This window comes from Pararge aegeria, chromosome Z (assembly GCF_905163445.1).
Source record: "Pararge aegeria chromosome Z, ilParAegt1.1, whole genome shotgun sequence".
Taxonomy (NCBI): Eukaryota; Metazoa; Arthropoda; class Insecta; order Lepidoptera; family Nymphalidae; genus Pararge; species Pararge aegeria.
The window spans coordinates 5747999-5768458 of NC_053208.1; the positions used below are offsets into that span (position 1 = coordinate 5747999).

General features: G+C 35.1%; 1 protein-coding gene across 2 annotated transcripts in view; it reads left to right on the forward strand.

Annotated features, from left to right (window-relative positions):
* Positions 1–17946, forward strand: part of LOC120636661 (dystrophin-like protein 1) — a 274699-nt gene extending 256753 nt beyond the window's left edge. Inside the window, exons 6-7 of one of the 2 annotated variants that reach the window (XM_039908224.1) lie at positions 400–1170; positions 16954–17946. In XM_039908224.1, the coding sequence (XP_039764158.1) occupies positions 400–1170; positions 16954–17175 (993 nt within the window). In that variant the 3' untranslated portion in view covers positions 17176–17946. The remainder of the gene's footprint in view (positions 1–399; positions 1171–16953) is intronic. The other variant, XM_039908223.1, reaches the window with a different exon arrangement.
* The last annotated feature ends 2514 nt before the right edge of the window (positions 17947–20460 follow it).

The following is a 20460-nucleotide window of genomic DNA, read 5'->3' on the forward strand; positions in this document are numbered from 1 at the left end:
GCTCCATTGCCTGCTTTCTGAAATTCCGACATAATATAAATAATACTGATCCTTTGATGTATACACTCCATATTTGTGCAATCAACAAATATGTTGATCCATTAATCGCTGTTTTGTTTGACTTAAATATTCCGATTCAATCATTTTTACCGAGTTATTAATGATCATGTTGTGAAAGAAATTTTTGCTTTTCAATTATAGAAAATGGATTGAAACGGAGTGGCTGTGTTCTTGCTTTTTATGTAGCATGAGTTTTGTTTCTTTCATATATTTACTGGCGTAATAAACATTACAAGGATTCTTCACTCGCTAACATGAATGTGATGTGTTGTTATCGATGTTAGTTGACGTAGAAATAACAAAAGCAGTAATAAATTAATTATTGACTGCTCCGCGCAGATACAACCTGGAGGAAACGAAGCTGTCAAAACTGACAACGCTGCAGTCTCTAATGGAAATTGTCAACCGTTTAACAGCGACGATCTGATCCACTTCATCTCTCAAAGTAACAAGATGAACCAAAACGTTGAAAATAACAACATAAATCCATCAAACAACAATCTCCCCGCAAATGCTACTGACAAGCCAAATGGTTCCAGCTCAACGCCAAATTTCGGAAACATGACTAATGAACAAATGCAAAATTACTTGATATCGAAATTTCAAGAAATGACCGTTGCTAACGTAATTGCTACGGATAAAAAGACCAGCGAAAATCAATATTTCTTTCAAAATAGTAAGGCGTTCCCAAATATTCCGCCATTGATTAACCATTACAGTGACTCTGAGCTGGCAAGTCTTCTTAATCAACAAGGTTGTGCAGATAAATCTAGTTCCAGCGATGAGTTCGGCAATATGGCTCAGGCTATGAGTATTGGACATTCCGAAAACTCTCTATATAGTAGCACTTCAACGTCAAAAGACTCATCTGATAGTTCAACCTCTGATGAGATTCTGCCATATATAATGCCATTGTCACACAATGGGACTTTAACTGCGACTGGAGAAGATGGTCGTGTTAGGGTCATTGTGCCTGTAAGTCCATCTCCAAGTACGTCAGGTGTAGGCGAACCTCCAGCAGAAGTAAAGCAGACGCCCACAGGAGCAACCTTGAAGGTCCCAGGAGCTGAAGCACCAACTGCACCGATCACTCGCTCGACCAGCGAAAAAGTACCAAATCGTAGCGAAATGATGGCCGCCTTGCGATCGCAATGGACAAGGCATACTACAAAGTAAATTAATTAATTTATTAGACAAATTGAGTCCAGTTACCTAAGCTGTATATTTTAATTTTAATTAATTTTAAGTTGATCCTTCAAATATTGAAAAAAAAGGCGTATTACGCACTCTGAAGTTTTAATTGAGGAACAAAGAGATGAGACTAAAATAAAATGTGCCAAACCTTATTGAAATCCATCTAATGGCATTTGCGTTCGGATCGGATTGTTTTATTGGAGTTTTTAAGCGAAATAATCTGAAGCGGAAAGACCAAACGGAGAGTGCTCGGTATACAAAATTATTATGGAATGGGAACAATTCGTCTTCTAGCTACGCCAATTTCTAGATTATATCTTCGTAGTTTATACCTAGATAGAACCTTATTTACATATCAAATGTAATCTAGTCCAAAATATTCTTATTTGATACGTTTGTGTCCACTATCATGTCATACATATCTTTTCATCATATCGAAACCAAATATACTTACTTACCTACCTTATTTCGTTTTTATGACTTTATCGATATTTAGTATTACCTGTGCTACCAAACTTGAAAATCTAAATGAAAAACGTTCGTATGCGTCTCTTTTATAAAACCATATGCAGCACTGGAGATCAAATTTGTCTTTACAGTTTACACACAAAATACTCGCCCCGTTATCGTCGAAGCAGTTTCATTTGATGTACGACTACCAATTAATTCAAAAGTGTACGTTAATCTGTGTTAGAAATTATATAAATATAATGACTACAAAACAAAAAATCTAACTCGAAACTGAAAAAAAACCGCAAGTAAATCGTATAGAAATAGGTACTGTTTTTTGTAATTCATATAATATTCATTGTTTTTATACGTAGAATAAGCCCACACTGAATGAGTTTCATCCATAAAGTTATTTAGTCTGTCTTTACCATGCAGAGACTATTTTGAACTTTTAAGGATTTTTTTTTAATCAATGCACAGCATGAGATCATATTTGACTAACGAACTAAAAATATACCATGATGGTAAATATTAATACTATACACTATTTTTTTTTATTTTTTATTATTTTGAAAGTAAACAGATTAAGCCAAAGTTAGTCCTACTTCTAATTTAAAATTAAACCAGATTGTTTTTGTTTGTAATGGATTTAAATAATATAATTCAATGTGTAGATTTGGTGTTAAATAATACTTATACTCGTAATTACCTAACGGGAATATGTTAACGTATTATATGTTATCAGTAAATGTATGGCATTCAGTAGTATGTTATAATACAGTGTTAATCAATCTCGTGTCTTATGTGTAGATATAGCCAAATGTTGTGCTAAATCTTCGTTTATATGATTGTTATTTTATAATTGCGATAGTAGGTACATCCTAAATTGTTCTGGTTGGATAATAAGTTAAAGATAATGCTTGCTTACAGCTGAGTGCCAAGTATATGATTTTCTACCTTATGTTAAATTTCGTTCGCGTGGTATTTAAACGAATTATATCTTATCGAAAGAACGCCATCTAGTAAAAATACTGGACTGGTTTTACTGACAATTGTAACAAAAAATATGGTGCTCCTTCGATACCACATAAATTGTAGTCAACTTTCACTCGATCGAATAAGGTTTTAGGGGGGCGATCTTTCACTTTCACTTTGTGATGATGCAGCCTAAGATGGGTCGCGCTTGCCTAGAAGACGCCTATTCACTTTTTAAAGTGGGATTGATTCAGTAACACAGTTAGTAGGTACCTAAAACTATCGCAATTATAAAATTGTCTTTGATATTTATATACTTATATTTATAAAAGTAAGCTCAAATCAAGAAGCTAATGGACGGACATATTCGTTGATTAAATAACGGTATGGGAATGTTTATATTTGAATACAAATCATGTGATTTTGGGTAACGCGATGCAATCTGGAGTAAATAAGTCGAAAGGATTAATTTGAGCTGACTTAAATTAGTAATTTTAGATCAATGTCGAATTTTAATGTTAACAGATAAGACGTAACTTTTTGAATCACTATTCTTACTGTAAGTTTTAAAATAAAATTAGCTCGAGAAGTAGCTCGAGTTAAGAACTAATTCTCAGGATTGATTGGTCAATACTACATTCTGAGAAGCTGTTATAACCTCGATGTCGGTTTATTAATAAGGCTCTAGGTTTCGGATACATGCATTTGGTAATCCCATGTACAGATCGCACGATCTTGCTTGGCCGGTGCACTCCGACAAGTTCCCGATACTATTCGAAACGATATTATGAGCGCAGCTTTTCGGAACTTACTCCAGCCCACCTAACATAGGCATTCAATTCATTTAGTTTTATTCTTAGCTATCTCATAGATCTTAGTTGCAAAGCATTAAAAATGAAACCAATTAGCCAAAGATTATGTAAGACCCTTGTTGTAGTGTTGTAGTGTGAATTGATATTTATCTATTTTAGATAGTTTTAGAAACTGTATTCGAGCTTTAAATAAAAAATGCAGCAATCCCGAATTTTCGTTAAAAGTTAGTTAAAATAATAACTACAAATATTTCTAAGTTTTGTGACGAATGTTTTACTAGTTTAGTGCAGCCGAGAATTAATATACTTATTATATTAGTTTATGATTTTATATGTAGGTATAATTAATGTTTGTAAATGTTATTGTGTAGTGTTATTGAATCAATGTTTTTATTATCCGAATGTTCTGGTAAATCAATGATGTCCCATTTTATACCTGCGATGATAGAAATATTGTTGTATTCGTTAGAAAATATAAGATGCTTGAGATATGAGACATAGTCCTCGAGATGTTATTTTGATTTGGATTTAGCTTGAAAACGAGGTTAAAACATGGTTTTGGTACTCACCATGTCAAGCCTATTAATATCTCAATTGACACAGACCTCTTCTCCCATGAGACATACACTTTTGGAGCATAGACCCACGCTACTCCAATGCGGTTTGGTGGGCTTTAACGACTACTGTCACAAGTTTATAACCGGGACCGACGGCTTTACGTGCTCTCCGGGGCACAGGGGTTAACACCGCGAATTTCCTAACTCCGGGCTAATTAAACTTAAATCATAATTGTAATGACATAAAGTTGTGTTATTAGTGTTACGTTACGGTTTAACGGCTATGCAAAAAGCAATGTTTTTATATCGCAGGTATAATATTTATTTCGAGCTTGGCTCTGGCACAATGTCTTGTCTTGATCGAAGTTACGCTCAAGGATTAGAAAATGATACATTGCTGTTTCTATTGCTAAATAATGGCAAAGAAATGTGTTTAGATAGAAATTATGTAATAACGTGCTAAGTAGGGTTCATGGTCTAATAACGTGCTAAGTAGGATTCATGGTCGTACCCAGGAGGGCAGCGTATGATCGCTCTTAATAAATGTATGGCGGCCAAGATACAGACAGACAAACATGAAAAAAATTCAATTTACAGGCTTTGACCCGTTACAGTTTTATTATCAGTATCGATAGACAAATAAAGCCGAATAATTTGCGCCTGTCCTGTGACGATCTTACCTAAAAAAAGTCTCACTGGGTCCCCCCCCCCTAGACCAGAAGCTGGGTATGCCATGATGAGATTTGTAAGAAAATTGAACCGAACGGATTTATTTCAGCTGGGTTTAAACAATAATAACTCTAGATTGGTGTTAAATACGTTTTAGCAGGTAGTAACATGTTGAATCAATGTTAGTTTCTATGTATAACCACAGAAGTATTTAAGAGAACACTAATATCGATTAGATCATTTTAAAAGATGATTTTATAACTATTTATACTATGTTGTTAATTATCATACCGCGTAAAAATCGTTTTTATATAACACTAGCTGACCCTAGCGCCATCTGTCGGGCTGATTTGTGAATCTAAACCATCTAGGGGCCACCCAAACGCATACCGAAAAATTCGTTCAAATCGGTCCAGCCGTCTAGTAGGAGTTCAATGACATACACACGCACACAAGAAATATATATATAAAGATATAAGTAATGACAAGTTCTGCTATCTTAATTTATCTTGTCAACATTTCTAAACCTCGGTCTTGACTAATAAAATTTCCTGGCAACTGATCTGGACCAGTTTTGAATGAAGCGGTTGTGCAATTTATAATATATATTTATCAGAATCCACCCTAACAACTTTAGTTACGTATAGGTAATGACTTCATAAAGGACGATATCCTATTTACCTTTTGGAAAAAATTTGTATCATCATCATTAAAAACCCATTATTGACCACAAGAGGGCACGGTTCTAAACTCAGAATGAGAAGGGGTTACGCTGTGGTCTACAACACTGGCCAATTTCGGATTGGTACACTTAACACGCCTTTGGGAACGTTACGGAGAACTCTCAGGCATGCAGGTTTCCTCACGATGTTTTCCTTCAGCGTTAAAGTGACATTATAATTCATCATCATCACCATCAACCCATTGCCGGCCCACTACAGGGCTCGGGTCTCCTGTCAGAGGGTGTGGGATCGGGTCTCCTGTCAGAGGGTGTGGGATCGGGTCTCCTGTCAGAGGGTGTGGGATCGGGTCTCCTGTCAGAGGGTGTAGGCCGTGGTCTACCACGCTGGCCAAGTGCAGATCGCAAACGCCGTTGAGAACATTATGGCGAACTCTCAGGCACGCAGGTTTCCTCACGATGTTTTCCTTCACCGTTGAAAGCAAGTGACATTAAGATTGCTTATTTTAAAAACGCACATAACTTCGAAAGTCAGTGGTGCGTGCCGGGGCTCGAACACGGTCTCCACGAAAGGAAAGCCGATGCCTTACCCAGTAGGCTATCACCGCTACATTATAATTGCTTGAAATAAAAACGCTATGTGCGTTTTTAATTCAAGCAATTTTTTAGCTCCCAAAAGTAAGAAGTAAGTGCCGGAGGCCGAACTCGGTACCTAACCACTTGACTATCCTAGTCTTCTATATCTAATTGGATATTGAAGGTCACATTATTTCCGAAACAACTTGGTCTGTACTAACTATATTAAGCCTATAATTTGAAACAGCTTAGCTGGAATTATTAACTACTCGTTGTATTTACGTAATAATATTTTGTATTTAGTCTCTATTTTTGTATTTAAGTATTTCGATCTAATCGAAGTCTATAATTGAAACCAAAACCAGGGATTAAAATTTTATATAAAAACTAGCGGATCCTAGCGCCATCTGTCGGGCTGATTTGTGAATCTAAACCATCCAGGGTGAAACCCAAACGCATACCAAAAAATTCACTCAAATCGGTCCAGCCGTTTAGGAGGAGTTCAATGACATACACACGCACACAAGAAATATATAAATAAAGATATCTGTCGATCAATCTGAGATTTTCTCTCAATCTTACGTTATCGTACGATATTAACCATTGAATTAAGAACATACAGAATCCTCAATCAGCCATTTTTGTGTGCAGTGTATTGTGTCCAAAAACAGTGAATTCGCCCCGCGCACATCTCACCTAACACGCGCGTAATGTTGCTAGCTCATAAACTTTTCCCTACCTTTTACATTAAGAAACCATTTGAGAAACCATTCTAAAGTGGAGTGGTTTCAGATGCTTCAATATTAGTCGTGTACACGGTTTCTGTATGTTCTGAATTCTGTGTTTTTAACGTACTACTCTTGCAATCCAATGGTTATTTTTATGATGTTTGAACGCAACTGTGTATGATATTTAGTATTATAATTGTATAACCTATATTTATTATTAATTTATGATAATCTGTTACATAAATAAAGTTCTTCTAGTGATATAAGTGTTCTGTTGGCTACATTGATGTATATCAAAATATCACGTTAATGAAATATCTATTAAATAAATTTTCAATGTTTTAGTGAATGTTATAGTACACAAACACATAATTGGATCAATAAAATTGAATGAAAAATGACACTTATTGTCGAATAATGTCGTATTATTTACCCTGTAGGCAAATTAAAAAGAAATCGTGTTATACACGTAGTACGCAAAACCTGGCTAAATTTGGCTCTGCGAGACTTTATCCTATGTAGCATGGACCAATGACACGTCAGGGTACTATTGAACTCCTGAAAACTGTCTCCGTATCATTCTTGGCAATTATCCTTAAAAATAAATTTATCACCTCAACCGCTCATTACCTGCCCACTAAAGACGGAAACGATCCTCAAACGATGAGAAGGGTTTAAGGCCGTAGTCCACCACACTGGCCCAGTGCGGGTTGGTGGACTCCACACACCTTTGAGACCATAAAGTAGAACTCACCGGCGCGCAGGTTTCCTCACGATTGTGATATTTTAATTACTTAAAACGCACATTACTCTGAAAAGTTATAGGTGCAGGCTGGGGATTGAACTCGGTCCCCCCAACAGGAAAACCCTAGCACTGAACACTGTCACCGCTTCGCAAACGAATACCTAGTAATACCTACGCCCAAAGTACACTTAGTGTTGCCCAAATGCAAGAACAAGACGAGACTTAGCCAGTCTTGGTCTTGGTCTTGCGCCAATACACCTGGTCTTGGTCTTGGTTTTGGTCTTGCGCTCCCAGTCTTGGTCTTGGTCTTGGTCTTGCAGCAAGAGTCTTGCAAGTCTTGCAATTACCTATTAGTCTATTACTATTTATTAAAGTTTACTTTAAATCTTAGAAAAACGTATTAGAATTGGAACATTGTGAGCTTGAATTAACATAGCCATAGTAAAGATCAAGCAGATTAATAAATAACTGAAGATTTGATAAGAAATTCGAAAAATCAACTGACCTATATGTCGTTTTCCATGGAAGTAACTGTTTCTTAATAAACATTTATGATTTATAAGCTTACATTTGCTAAAACATGTAAAAAAACAAATTAATTACAATAACTTGACTGTATTTTAAAGAACAATACTTATCTGTCTAGAAAGAGATTGAACCCTCAACTTATAAGAAATTTAATAAAAGAGTTTTACGATTTATCATTTATTTGAATAAAAAATAAAATACAACACAAATCAACAGCTTTATCATTAGGTTATGATACTTTATATCAATTCTTTTGACCAAGAATTAATACAAAGTAACCATCTGGCTGACTCATCACTTAACCTATTTCTATGTTTTCTAATTACTAATGATGCTTTAGAAAATAACCTCTCAGCAGGTACTGAAGTTGCAGGTATTGAGAGAAAATCACGGGCCATTTTCGATAAAATCGGATACTCTGTCTCATGCGTCCTCCACCAATCTAAAATGTCTTCCGAGCTGGCAGTTCTTGGTTTTCTCAGGTACTCCTCCAACTCGTCTATCACTAAGCCTTGAAGACAAGATCCAGATGACGTCGAGGGACATTCATAGAGTTTATCAAAGTCTATTACGTCTTCATCTTTGTCACATACTTTATTGTCTTTTTCTGGTAATTCCAGAGATTTGTTCAGTGAGTGTAGACTTTTATATTCTTCATAAAGTTCATTGAACTTGCGCAGACTTTCTGTTTTAAGTTGCTTCCCCCACATTGTCAGGTCAAAAGTCTGAGCCTTATGCCTTGGGTCTAAAATTAAAGAAGTACAATAAATCCAGTTGCTCTTCTTGTAATGTTTAAGCATTTTGTCTCGAGCTGCTTGGAAAGCTAGAATGAGCCTTTCATCCACTTCAGATCGATTAGGTTTCTCATCTAACTGTTTTACCATGGATTCAATTTTATCTAGCAAGAGATTAAATGATACAATGACTAGCGGTAACGTAACATATTTGTCTCCACCAAGTTTTGTACTTAAAAGTTTAAAGTTTATTAGAAATTTATGTAATTTTTCGAGTACCTGCCATTCATTAGCTGTGATTTGAAAATCATTCAATTCGGTGACAGAACTGCACAATATGTCAATGCCCGCTCTCACTTTTAAACCAAATCCAATCATATCATGTGTGGAATTCCATCTCGTTGGACAGTCAAGAATGGCATTTAGATTTGATGGCACGCCAGCTGCTTCACAAGCAGACTGAAACTTCTTCTTCACTATCTCACTTCTTTTTATTTTACTGGAAATACTGCGTAACTTTGTTACAGATGTACGCGAGTCAGCAATATTTGGTGCAGATTCTTCATCTTCCTCATCCTCAGTTTCGTCTGCATAGTCTTCGTACTGCTGATCTTGCGCGTTAGTGTCAGACTCACAGTGTAATGCTAAGGTCTTTAATAAATCTTGTACACCAAGGTTTAAAATGTGAGCAAAGCACCGGAAATGTTGATTGTCTGAATCAAAGTGTGGCGGCAGCTGTTTGCCCAGTTCATACATAAATTTGGTATTTGCAGTTGCGTTGTCGACCGTGATACCTTGTATTTTATCAATTATGCCATATTCCAATAAACATTCATGGAAAATCGTTGCAATATCTTCCCCAGTATGTCGACCGCGTGATGGTATAAAATCAAGAACTACAGATCGATACTTCCATTCGTTGTCTATATAATGAATAGTAACCCCGTAGTAACTCCTACCAGCAATTGACGTCCACCCATCAATGGTAAACGACATTTTAGATGATAATGGTTGAAGTCGTTCCTTGAGATTCAATTGGAGCTCTTCAAATCGCTCTTTGACTTTCCTTCTAAGTGTAGACCTTTTAGGAAACACCATATTAGGGCAAATACGTCGAAAATATACTTGTGTAGCTTCGTCATCGAAAAATGAGAAGGGAAGATATTTTTTCACCACCCAATCAACTGTAGCTGTCGTGATGTTGTCACTGCTGTTTTCCGACTGAAACAAAACAATAAATCTTGTGTTATTATTTAAAACATACTAGGTTTGAGCGTATAAGAGGAGGAGGTTTGTTGTTGTTAAATCGAGAAAATCGTTAAATTGATATTTGTTATATTAAGGTTGCACTGTACTGTAATTTACCAAAATAAAGTACTTAGTTGTTACTGGCCGATTAAATGAAAATATGGGTGTTTATAAAAAATATTTAAGACGATAATTACATACTTAATATGTCGCACCCCTAGATGAAAACACCACTAACTCAAAAATACTTACGTAAGTTAATGGCGTTTTTGAAAGTATCGCATGAATAGCTACGCGGAGTTAAAATTCTTTTAACTGTTAAAAAAATATTCTTACCTGTCCACTTCTTCCAGCGGTTACTAAAAAGCTTGTGATATCTCCACTTAATTTTGGTTTAACAGGAAGAAATATTTCTGATTCCTTTTTGTGGAAAGACATTAGATGTTTCCTTAAGCCTGAAGTGTTTCTGTTTTTCATTTTTATTTCAATCTTTTTATGTTGGCACAATTTACACAAGGCAGTTTGGGATGCATGAATTATTTCGAAAAACTCCTCAAATTTGCTTTTGGGTCTTTTAGATCTGTGACTCAAACTCTCGTTACTCGGACTAGAATAATTTGAATCTTCGTCACTCATATTAAATTGTACACGTGATACGTTTTTAGAAAACAACGAGAATTAGTAAAAACAATTATTAAGTTAGAATCGAAGCACAGCTCAATTGGAAATGACTGGAATTAAAATAATTCCTTCATTTATAGTACGTTTCCTTGCTTTTTACCGCGCCGCCTCGCCACGTGCCGGCTCTATGAAAAGGATGCCGCCGCAAATCGAACGATGCCGCGTGCGGCGTACAAACACACACTAAATATTACCTACTTGTACAGACGCGACCCGTGAATAAAATATATGTAAAGAATTAGTGCCAATCACTATTCTTTACATATAAGTGAATGTTTTGGCGTGCATCTATACTAATATTATAAAGCTGAAGAGTTCGTTTGTATGTTTGATGACAGAAGTTTTAAAATAAATAAATAAATCCTGAACGTCACTATACCTCCAAAGTTACTATTCCTCGTGGACGAAGTCGCGGGCACAGCTAGTAAATACTTACTCTCATCATCTCTCTCAGAGATATTCGAACACTTTTTTGCTATTTTTTCTTGTAAAAACTTAAGAAATATAATGACTAAATGTACAATAATAGTACCTAAGTAATTAGTTTAAAACCATATAAGTAATCAATATTATAATTACTTACTAGAATGAATTATTATGACATCTACTACCTATCCTCACCATTTTATCCTAATCATAATACTACTTGCGTGATCAGTATAATGTATTCATTTTCATTCTAAGCACTCTGAAACTTATTTATTCTTTGGAACACCTGTAGGTACTCTTAAAATTCGAAATTATTTTGCATGAATAGTGTCAAATGTTATGATTTCGGCGCGGCGGCAACGATTGTTTTAGATTTCAAAAGAAGCCGCCGGCGCGTGTATCATAACCATGTACTTCCGAAAAGCGGCAAATTTCTTTGAGAAGTAAGTACAAAACCTTTGATGCCGCATTATCAAAGTGCCGATGGTTAAAACATAACTATGCATGCACTCAGTTTGATTTTAATAGATATTTTTTTATTCGCTATGTTTATGGTATTAGTCGTAATGCGCATAGGTCCAGTTTTTCATATTCTTTGATATAGTTTTTTGCGTCTCATAGAATTCCTAAGCGTACCTACCTACCTATACACCGAACTGTTACACCTAACTACTCCGTGAAATAGCGCTAAGTCCTAGACATAGCCTGCAAGACTCTTGCGTCTTGCAGGCTATGTCTTGTTCTTGCTCAAGTCTTGCACGGTCAGTCTTGGTCTTGGTCTTGCTAAAAATACGCGGTCTTGTTCTTGGTCTTGGTCTTGCAAAAACGCAAGAACAAGACCAAGACTGCAAGACCAAGACTGAATTTGGGCAACACTAAGTACACTAGATGTTCACCAGAGGGCACCTGTAATATTTATCGCGATGTATAGCTTTTGAACGACAAGCATGTTGACATACGCATCAACTGGTTTGCTCCCATTAGTACCCCAAATATATATTAAATAGGTACAAGCTTTGGTTTCAACCGAGTCGATAAATCTTAAATGAATGCTTGTGTCCACTGAAAAGACTATCATTGTCCTCTACCCAATGTTATTCCCCAGCAAGGCACGGGCAGGGGACAAAAATAATATCCCCCGATTATATCCCCTGACAAGGAATATAATTAACGTGTCCACCTGCTAAAGTACGGGAAGATGGAATGAGAAGTTAACCCCTGTTTATTATTACAAATATATTATTTGGATATTATTTCCACTTGTGTGCCAGTGCTCTGAGAGTTGATAAAGCTGTGGGAGAAGATACATTTAAATCCTTTCCCCGGGGATACAATTGTCTCCTGCCCATGCTAGCCGTGCTGATCTTCACGAATTGAAACAAAAACAACGTAGGTGACTGACGTAATCAGTTACCAGCAGTTGAGATTGGATAACTTGTAGTGGTATAAAAAACCCTTGTTAAGAAAGTTTAAAAAAATAAATTGGTTACTTATAGAGAAGATTTTAAGATTTATATAACTCGAGGTAAGACAATCATTTCTTAGGAGGCCAATTTTGTCAGAGCTCTTCCGAGGAAGTAGGTTCTACTACCACGCTAATTTTCACCAAGAAGCATTGCTGTGTTCCGGTCGGAAGGGTATGGTTGCCGGTGTAATTACAGGCAAATAGGCTTAACACCAACGCCTCAACTTGATAGATAAGGGGCGGTACTTTGTAGGTCGTATTCCCTCCAAAGAATTGCTCTTTTTATAGCAGTGGTTTTTCCACTTAACATCAGCTATCTTCTTGGATAGTCAATTATTAAAAAAAACCTTTCTAATATATAAAAGATAGTCAGAGCGAGATTTATTGGAGCTATCAAGTAAAATTGACAAAGGTTTCAAAACAAAACCCTTTGTTTATCTCTGAAAATATAGCAGTCGTATTAATAAAAAGGCACGAGAATTCACAACGCAAAACGAAAAGAAAAAGTGCTGATTTTTTTATATATAATTTTAATCCATAAATCCAATGGGAACAAATCTTCTTTACATAAATGCTTGAAAGCACTTCTGGCCTCCATCAATCTCGTCGGCAAACAACGCCAAATGTTTAGCCTTTATCTGGGGTTCGCACTCCATACTCGTACGAATTTAACACACTTTTTTTTCTAAAATGTTTCATCATTTAGGATTTCTAATTATAATCGGAATCCAATTACCAACTCGAATGGACAATTCAGTATCAGTTTACCAATTAGCTAGATCAAACATCCCAATTTAATATTTCCTCTTGGCTGTCAAAGTTACATAACTTTTTTGTATCTCGTATCAAAAGAGGTATAAGTTTACCAATTAGCTATCAACTTGACTTTATTATCATCATCAGCAACCAGTAATCTCCTGTTGCTAGACCATTCCTCCTCTCTCATAGAAGAGTCAAAATTCTAATTCAAAATTCATTTATTTAAATTCGTTTATAAACACTTTTGAAACTTCCAGTTCGTATGGCAGATTCTACCGCGAAGAGCGGTTACAGTTTCACAATCTTTAGATTTTTTCTATCTTATGAATTCATCAATCCTGTAGTAACCACGATTAATTAAATGTGTGTAAACTTAAGTAAAGGTAGATCTAGTATTACTATCGTTATATTGTTATAAAAGAATATATATACGCCCCAAAATAGATTTCTGTATTTTTCTCAGACGATAAGCAGATATCACTAATTTAGGTCCGTTTCTAGTTTTATATAATTATTATTGATTTGTTTAATATAGATTATATTTTCATAAATATATTGCGATGAGTATCTAGCACGTTAGACAATGACCCTAAGTATCAGGTATGAGTGATCATGAATGGAACTGACAGAATTTAATGCTCCTGAAAGCATTGTGGTAAGTTTAATGCTGAGTTACCATTCAGGTAACGGGCGAAGGTGTAAATATACCGTTAAATTCCGGCAGTTGATAGACTGATTTCCTGACAGGTCATGATCGATGGTACTATGAAGTGGCGTTTAAGATAAAATATTTTTATTGTCTTTGGCCTCCTTAGAAATGATTGTCTTACTTCGAGTTATATAAATCTGCGCTCAATTTGATATTAAATTATTTTTTTTTTACTTTCTTAACATGGATTTTTATACCACTACAAGTTATTCCTTGACTGCAATCTCAACTGCTGGTAACCGATGATGCAGTCTAAGATGGTAACGGGCTAACCTGTAAGGGGTATGCCAGTTCGCAGTTGGCGTACCGGAATATGTACCGGTAAAATGTCAACTGTTTATTAATTACCAACGTACAAATGTCGTCGGTAACCCTTACAGCGGTATGAATATTTTAGGCCTATGACACATTCATTGTTTGAGTTACTTTTGTGAAAGATCAAGAAATGTTGTAGTTTTTTTTATATTCAAAAGTGATCATTTTTCGCTCACTTCTCATAAAAATTTAATATAAATGCGAAAGTAGATATTTCTTGTAATGCTTACTTCACGGCGGGGAATCCCCGAGCGTATCTATTAATTATTACTAGAAGTCCTGCGGTGGAAAAATGAACCAACAAAAACCTTAGACAAAACATTTTTTCCAAATGATAATATTCAATTTTCATGTAATAAAAGGAATCATAATTACAATTAAAATACTGATGAAATTATATAATCTTTATGAATATAAAATGGGGCAAATCATTTCAATTGCGTGACAACTTGGGTCAACGCATGGTCAACTCTCACGATTTGAAGGTCGGCAATAAAGGTTTTCCACAAGCCCAGCAGGCTGATTCTGTATCTCAGTTGCCGACGAATTTAGCTGCAGAAAGTTACCGTCAAGTTAGCTGATAAATCTATATTCCGCATTCTGAAACCTAAGTTTCCAACTGAGTTCATTTTAACTCAGTTGACGGATAAGGCGTAATTTATAATAATGGCTAGAGCGTTATTTGTCGGAATCTTTCCACAGTGACTAGCTTAACATATAATATGATATGTTAAAGTATATATGTATTAGTTTTTTTATTTTTTATATTTTAATATTTATTAAATCATGTATTATTTTATTTGTGTAATCTAGTTCAAGTATTAGTATGTATTTTTTTTAATATGCACATCCTGCACTCTGTTATCCTTTTGCTTTCCTTATCCTTAGGTTGCCAGGAAGAGATCGCTACAAAGCGATAAGGCCGCCTTTTGTACACTGCTTCTGTCTGTGTTTTTTTTATTCTTCTTCTGTATTTTTTTTTGTGTGCAAGTGAAAAGTATAAATAAATAAATTTGGTGTAAACTGACATACAGAATCGGCCTGCAAGACCATCTTTTGCCTCACTATCCTTATGTGAATGGAGGAATATTACATCAGCATAACTGAAATATCGACAGGTTTGATTGAGTAATGACCCCGATAAAACGACACAATAATATTGATTAGTTACTCATCCCCGGTTCGCGTGACACATCGATAAACCGCGAATTGATATAATATCTATTATGATTAAGAACATCGACCTGTGACGTTGGTATTAAGGTTAACATGAAGGTACTTACTTCTAAGGATCACTAGGCAGGAGTTTCGAGATACTAAAATGGGTTTGGTTTAGTTTACTAAATAGGTTTTGTTCTACCTAACAAAATTAACTAGTCAGCGGTCTATATTTTGGCTAACAGACTGCTATTTTGAAAAAATAATTTAAATAAATTATTTTTTCAAAATAGTAGCCACGCTGGTAACAAGTATTAAACAAAAGGAATTAAGTAAAAAATTGCAAAGGACGAATTCTCATAGAGCATCTCATTCTCAGGTGTCCGTATCAAAGTTATAGTCGTAGCGCAATTCTTGATTAATTAAATCTAGGATTCAGATTCACCACATTGACTCTAATAAATGCAACAAAAAAAAACTAAAGGTACATATACATATTTAATTATATACCCCTTTTTAACCCTTGTAATATAAAATACCTACCGATATAGACTTTGACGGTAAATCTCTTGATATCGTGGCAAGGACAGCTTCGGTAATAAACATAGACTGACGATATCGATTGTTTTCATTTTAATATCAGTTTATTAATGAGAGTATTTGATCACAGTAAACCGGTAATTCAGGGTTTTTTTCGAAATAGTTTGAAGTTTTTTTCACTGAAACCTACCAGAAAAAATTTGATAGCTTAAAGGAAGCCCGGCAACCTGACGTCTCCTGACACTTAATTTGATTGCCAGATGCAGATTTTATGCGTGGGAGCCACTTAGGAAAGACAAAAAAATTATGAACAATAGAATCCCTGGCACCATACTAAGATATTCGAGCCCCATTAATAAGCATCTGAGGAAAGTATTCGTTGGTTGACGTCAACAATTCACCCGCAAATAGTATCAAAGTGTGGAAATCTATTAATCTTTATATAATTTTGCCTGTTAATTTGTCAAACGTTTGTTATTAAGACCATAGATAGATATAGGAAAGACACTGCCTCCTGTAACACAGTTTAAACTACCGCAGGAGACAGGGCTCCACACTACTGTAATTTTATACGTTTTTCTGATAAATAGAGATATTATTAGATATTAAGTAATTGAGGACTGGTTATTGCAAAGGCGCTTCAACATTAAAAAGAGATATTAACATAAATAAATAAAATAAATAAATATACTACGACAATAAACACATCGCCATCTAGCCCTAAAGTAAGCGTAGCTTGTGTTATGGGTACTCAGATAGCTGATGAATATTTTTATGAATAATATAAAAAAATTAGATATGCATAGGGATGAAAATTAAGCCAAGTTAGTTAATTAGACTATGTAGGTACATAGGTACAATGTACAAAAAATGTTTATTATATTGCACCTTTCTAGGAATTTTTATTAATTAATAAGTTTTTAATGTTAACTTGGTTTACAGTTGTCTTCGAGCGCAAAGATCGACCGTTGGTTCTCACTGCTGCCGCCGCCTCTCTCCAGACCCGAGAGTGGTTTCGTATCTGGAGTTGAAGACTGCACCGAGCACGCACTCACCGAAGCCAAAAGCCTCCTTCTGCATCTGGGCGCAAAGAAGAAACGGCGGCTACTGATACCACGCTTCGCTAGACGGAAAATACTGATAAATAAACATACTTTACTATAATACCTTCTCAACACGATCACCATGTTAACCAATTCGGTTATTCGCGCAACCTGTGAATCGTAAAAAGCGTTGATAATTTAAGTCCTCTTAAATTTTGAGGTCTTTTCTAAGACAATGCACTATGCGTTTGTGCTATCGATTTGGCCCTAATATGATTTGAGGCTTTGTAAATGGTACCGCCAAAGCTGTACCGCTATTCGCTTACTTTCCAATACGATATTCACTAAATCTAGTACTATAGTACCAATTGGGGGGTTGGGGGGTTGGGGTTATTTACATAATATAAACTACCATGAGTACCCCATTCCAACTGCTCCCCCATCTCAGAGAGCAAGTACCGATCGATCTCAGGTCCTGGTGTTTTTTGGGCTTTACTTTGAATATTAAAGTAAAACCGGTTTCACCGTTTCCATTCTGTTAAAGAAAATTGATTTGGGAACCACAGAATTAAGAACATGTATGCATCACTACTCACTTTATACTATTTAGCATGTGACAGTGATTATTTTACCTCTAATGTTCTAAGTGTTCACCATAAAGTGGGAAAATGGTATAAAAATTACGAAATTGCAACATTCCGCGGGCGTAAAGTGAAACGTGCGCGGGGCGTTTCACAATGGACTGCATACAATAACGGCTGAAAAAGGATTCTGTATTCTGTATGTTCTTAATACAATGTTGGGAACGATACATAAAACGAATCTTTAATCGTTGCAAGTTTAAACATGATAATCTAAAATATAACACTTATCATATAAATACAAAGTTCTTTTGGATATTAAGGTTTCTTTGTAACAAACAATACCTTAAAGATATTTTCTAACGTTAAGGCAAGTACTCAAGTACAAGTAATAAAGTTTTTCATTAATTATAAAATGTACGAGTATGTGACTGCCTAGATGTTCTGACATAAATGGAATGCCAAGAGGCCTCTAAGAATTACTGAACTAAAGTTTCCTATACTCGGTATGGCAGTTACACGTATATGAAATGATTTGCACGGCTTTTCGTAGAAGGTAATTTGTTAAAAAATAATAATCAATCACTCGTTACTATGTTATCGTGTGTACAAAACAAATTAATTATTCGTTCGGTAATTCGATCGCAAACCGTCCAATAACTGCGAAGTATGAACACGGTTTAAACTGTTACTAGTAGGCATAAGCTATCGTTTATCGAAATAACAACAATAAGGTCTGTTAAGTAACTAATAGATGTTTTCGTTTAATTAGTAAAAGCTTTTTGTATGGAGAATTCGTCTGTGTATGGATTCACTTTACATTACTTAGGTTAACGGCAACTGGACACGTGTTTTTTGTATTTTCACATATCTATAACGAACCGTACCTTTCGAATTACATATAGGTATATATTTGTATAGGTTTAGCTGTCCTGTTTTTATTATAAATACCACGAAAAGGTAATTCATCTGTCGGTGTTTCGATATTAATATACTTAATCGAAATAAGCCGAAGTGAGAATGCTGCATTTTTCTAGATTAGTGTGATAGGTAGATCTATATAGGTTAATGCGGACATATCACAGTCAGAACTGCACGGATTAAAAAAACCCGCAAAATCCTAAACATATTTAATTTGTTCGTTCTATATAATTTCACACATGTTGGTGAAATTTGTGTGTTTCTCACTCATGTTTTCAACTTTTCACGGGTTTTCAGTTCTTATCAAAAATCTAATTGTTTTATGAAACGTTCCAAATCACATTGTAATTATCGGATTATATACTTAATTGTTAACAGTTATATTTTAATCCGCAGTCAGCAATAGAAGTAAAAACTGTAGATAATTTTTTTTCTTAATTTCTTTCTATTAATCACTGTACGAGAAGACGTTACAAAAAGTAGAATAGTCTTAGCATAGTAACGTATTAGCATTTGAAAAATATCTGATTAATTGAACTTTGTTAAGAGCAAACAACGCCGTCTTGATTGCAGCAATAATCGGATTGTGACCAGTTCTCTGAATATTTAGATTTGATGCGGACAAGTTTATACAAATTTATGCGAGCCATTTATTACCCTGATTAAACACGGACGGGATACTGACTGTGATATATCTGGAAAGACCCGAGGTCCCAAAAGTTATCTTTCAAAGTAAAGGTCAATAACATATTGTTATTTCTTCTATAAAAAGGAGAATATGTCGTTAAATAGCACTAAGCTTTATCTCAATGCGCAATAGGTATATATTTGACATTGAGCTATCAGTAATAAGACAATATGTAAGTTTTACATAATATGGACTAAAATCTTAAATAGTTAAATGGTATCTAAAATTTAAAGTAATAAAATCGTGTATTTTTGTTATCTTATATTAATTTAATAATAATATATCGACGCCCATAAACATGTACCCTGATTATTTTTTTTTTCTGGCTTAGATATGATTAAGAATATTAAGTATTCATAATTGGTAAATAATAAACATAAGATTATTCAGTCAAAAGAAATCACCGTTCAGGGTAGCTGGTTCTACCATTTTTGGAAACCTACGACTCCTAAGAGAAGATATAGGTAGGGAACATAATTTAGGGAACTTAAAGCAAGCGGCTTAAGTTACAATCGGAGTACATGGTTAGTAAGTTATGGAAGTACTTATTAATGAATGAACTGCAAGTTGCTCCGACTTCAACGTGGCTGAAGAGCTTAATTCAAAGTTTAAATTAAAGCCGTTTGCAGATCATTTAGGTCAGATCATTAATTAAGAATATTATAATATTGGCAATATAATAACGCAATATAGCTTCAAAATACTCTGTGTTGTAGTGTAGCTTGGTAGGTAATATAGCTCTAATAGTTTTAGGTACCTAACTATTAAAACGTGATTTCTCATTGTGTACGCATTGAGTTTAATGAATCAAAACTGCCTTGTTGACTCGGCTAAGGGTCACGAGGTATTAGGTTAAATTCTTGGATGCGAACAAAAATTTTTAGGTGAAAGGTAAAATCCCAAATTTAACCAAGCCTGGAATTTAAAAAATAAACGTAACCCTATTATACCGTAATGCTCTCGATCCCGGTTATTATCACTAACATGACTTAATAGTAGTTAAATCCGGGGCAGAGTTAGGTATTATTTTCTAAGCTAACTTCACTAAGCCAAGTCAAAGTTTGCGCTTTGGATCTCAGCTTTAGACTTAGCTTACTAAAACATGAATAAGCTTATGCTTAACATAATCTATAGTCTGGGATTTATAGTATCACGCTGCGATTATGCTAAGTATAAAGCTTGTGTCCTGTGTGCGAACAACCAACCACAAACCTCC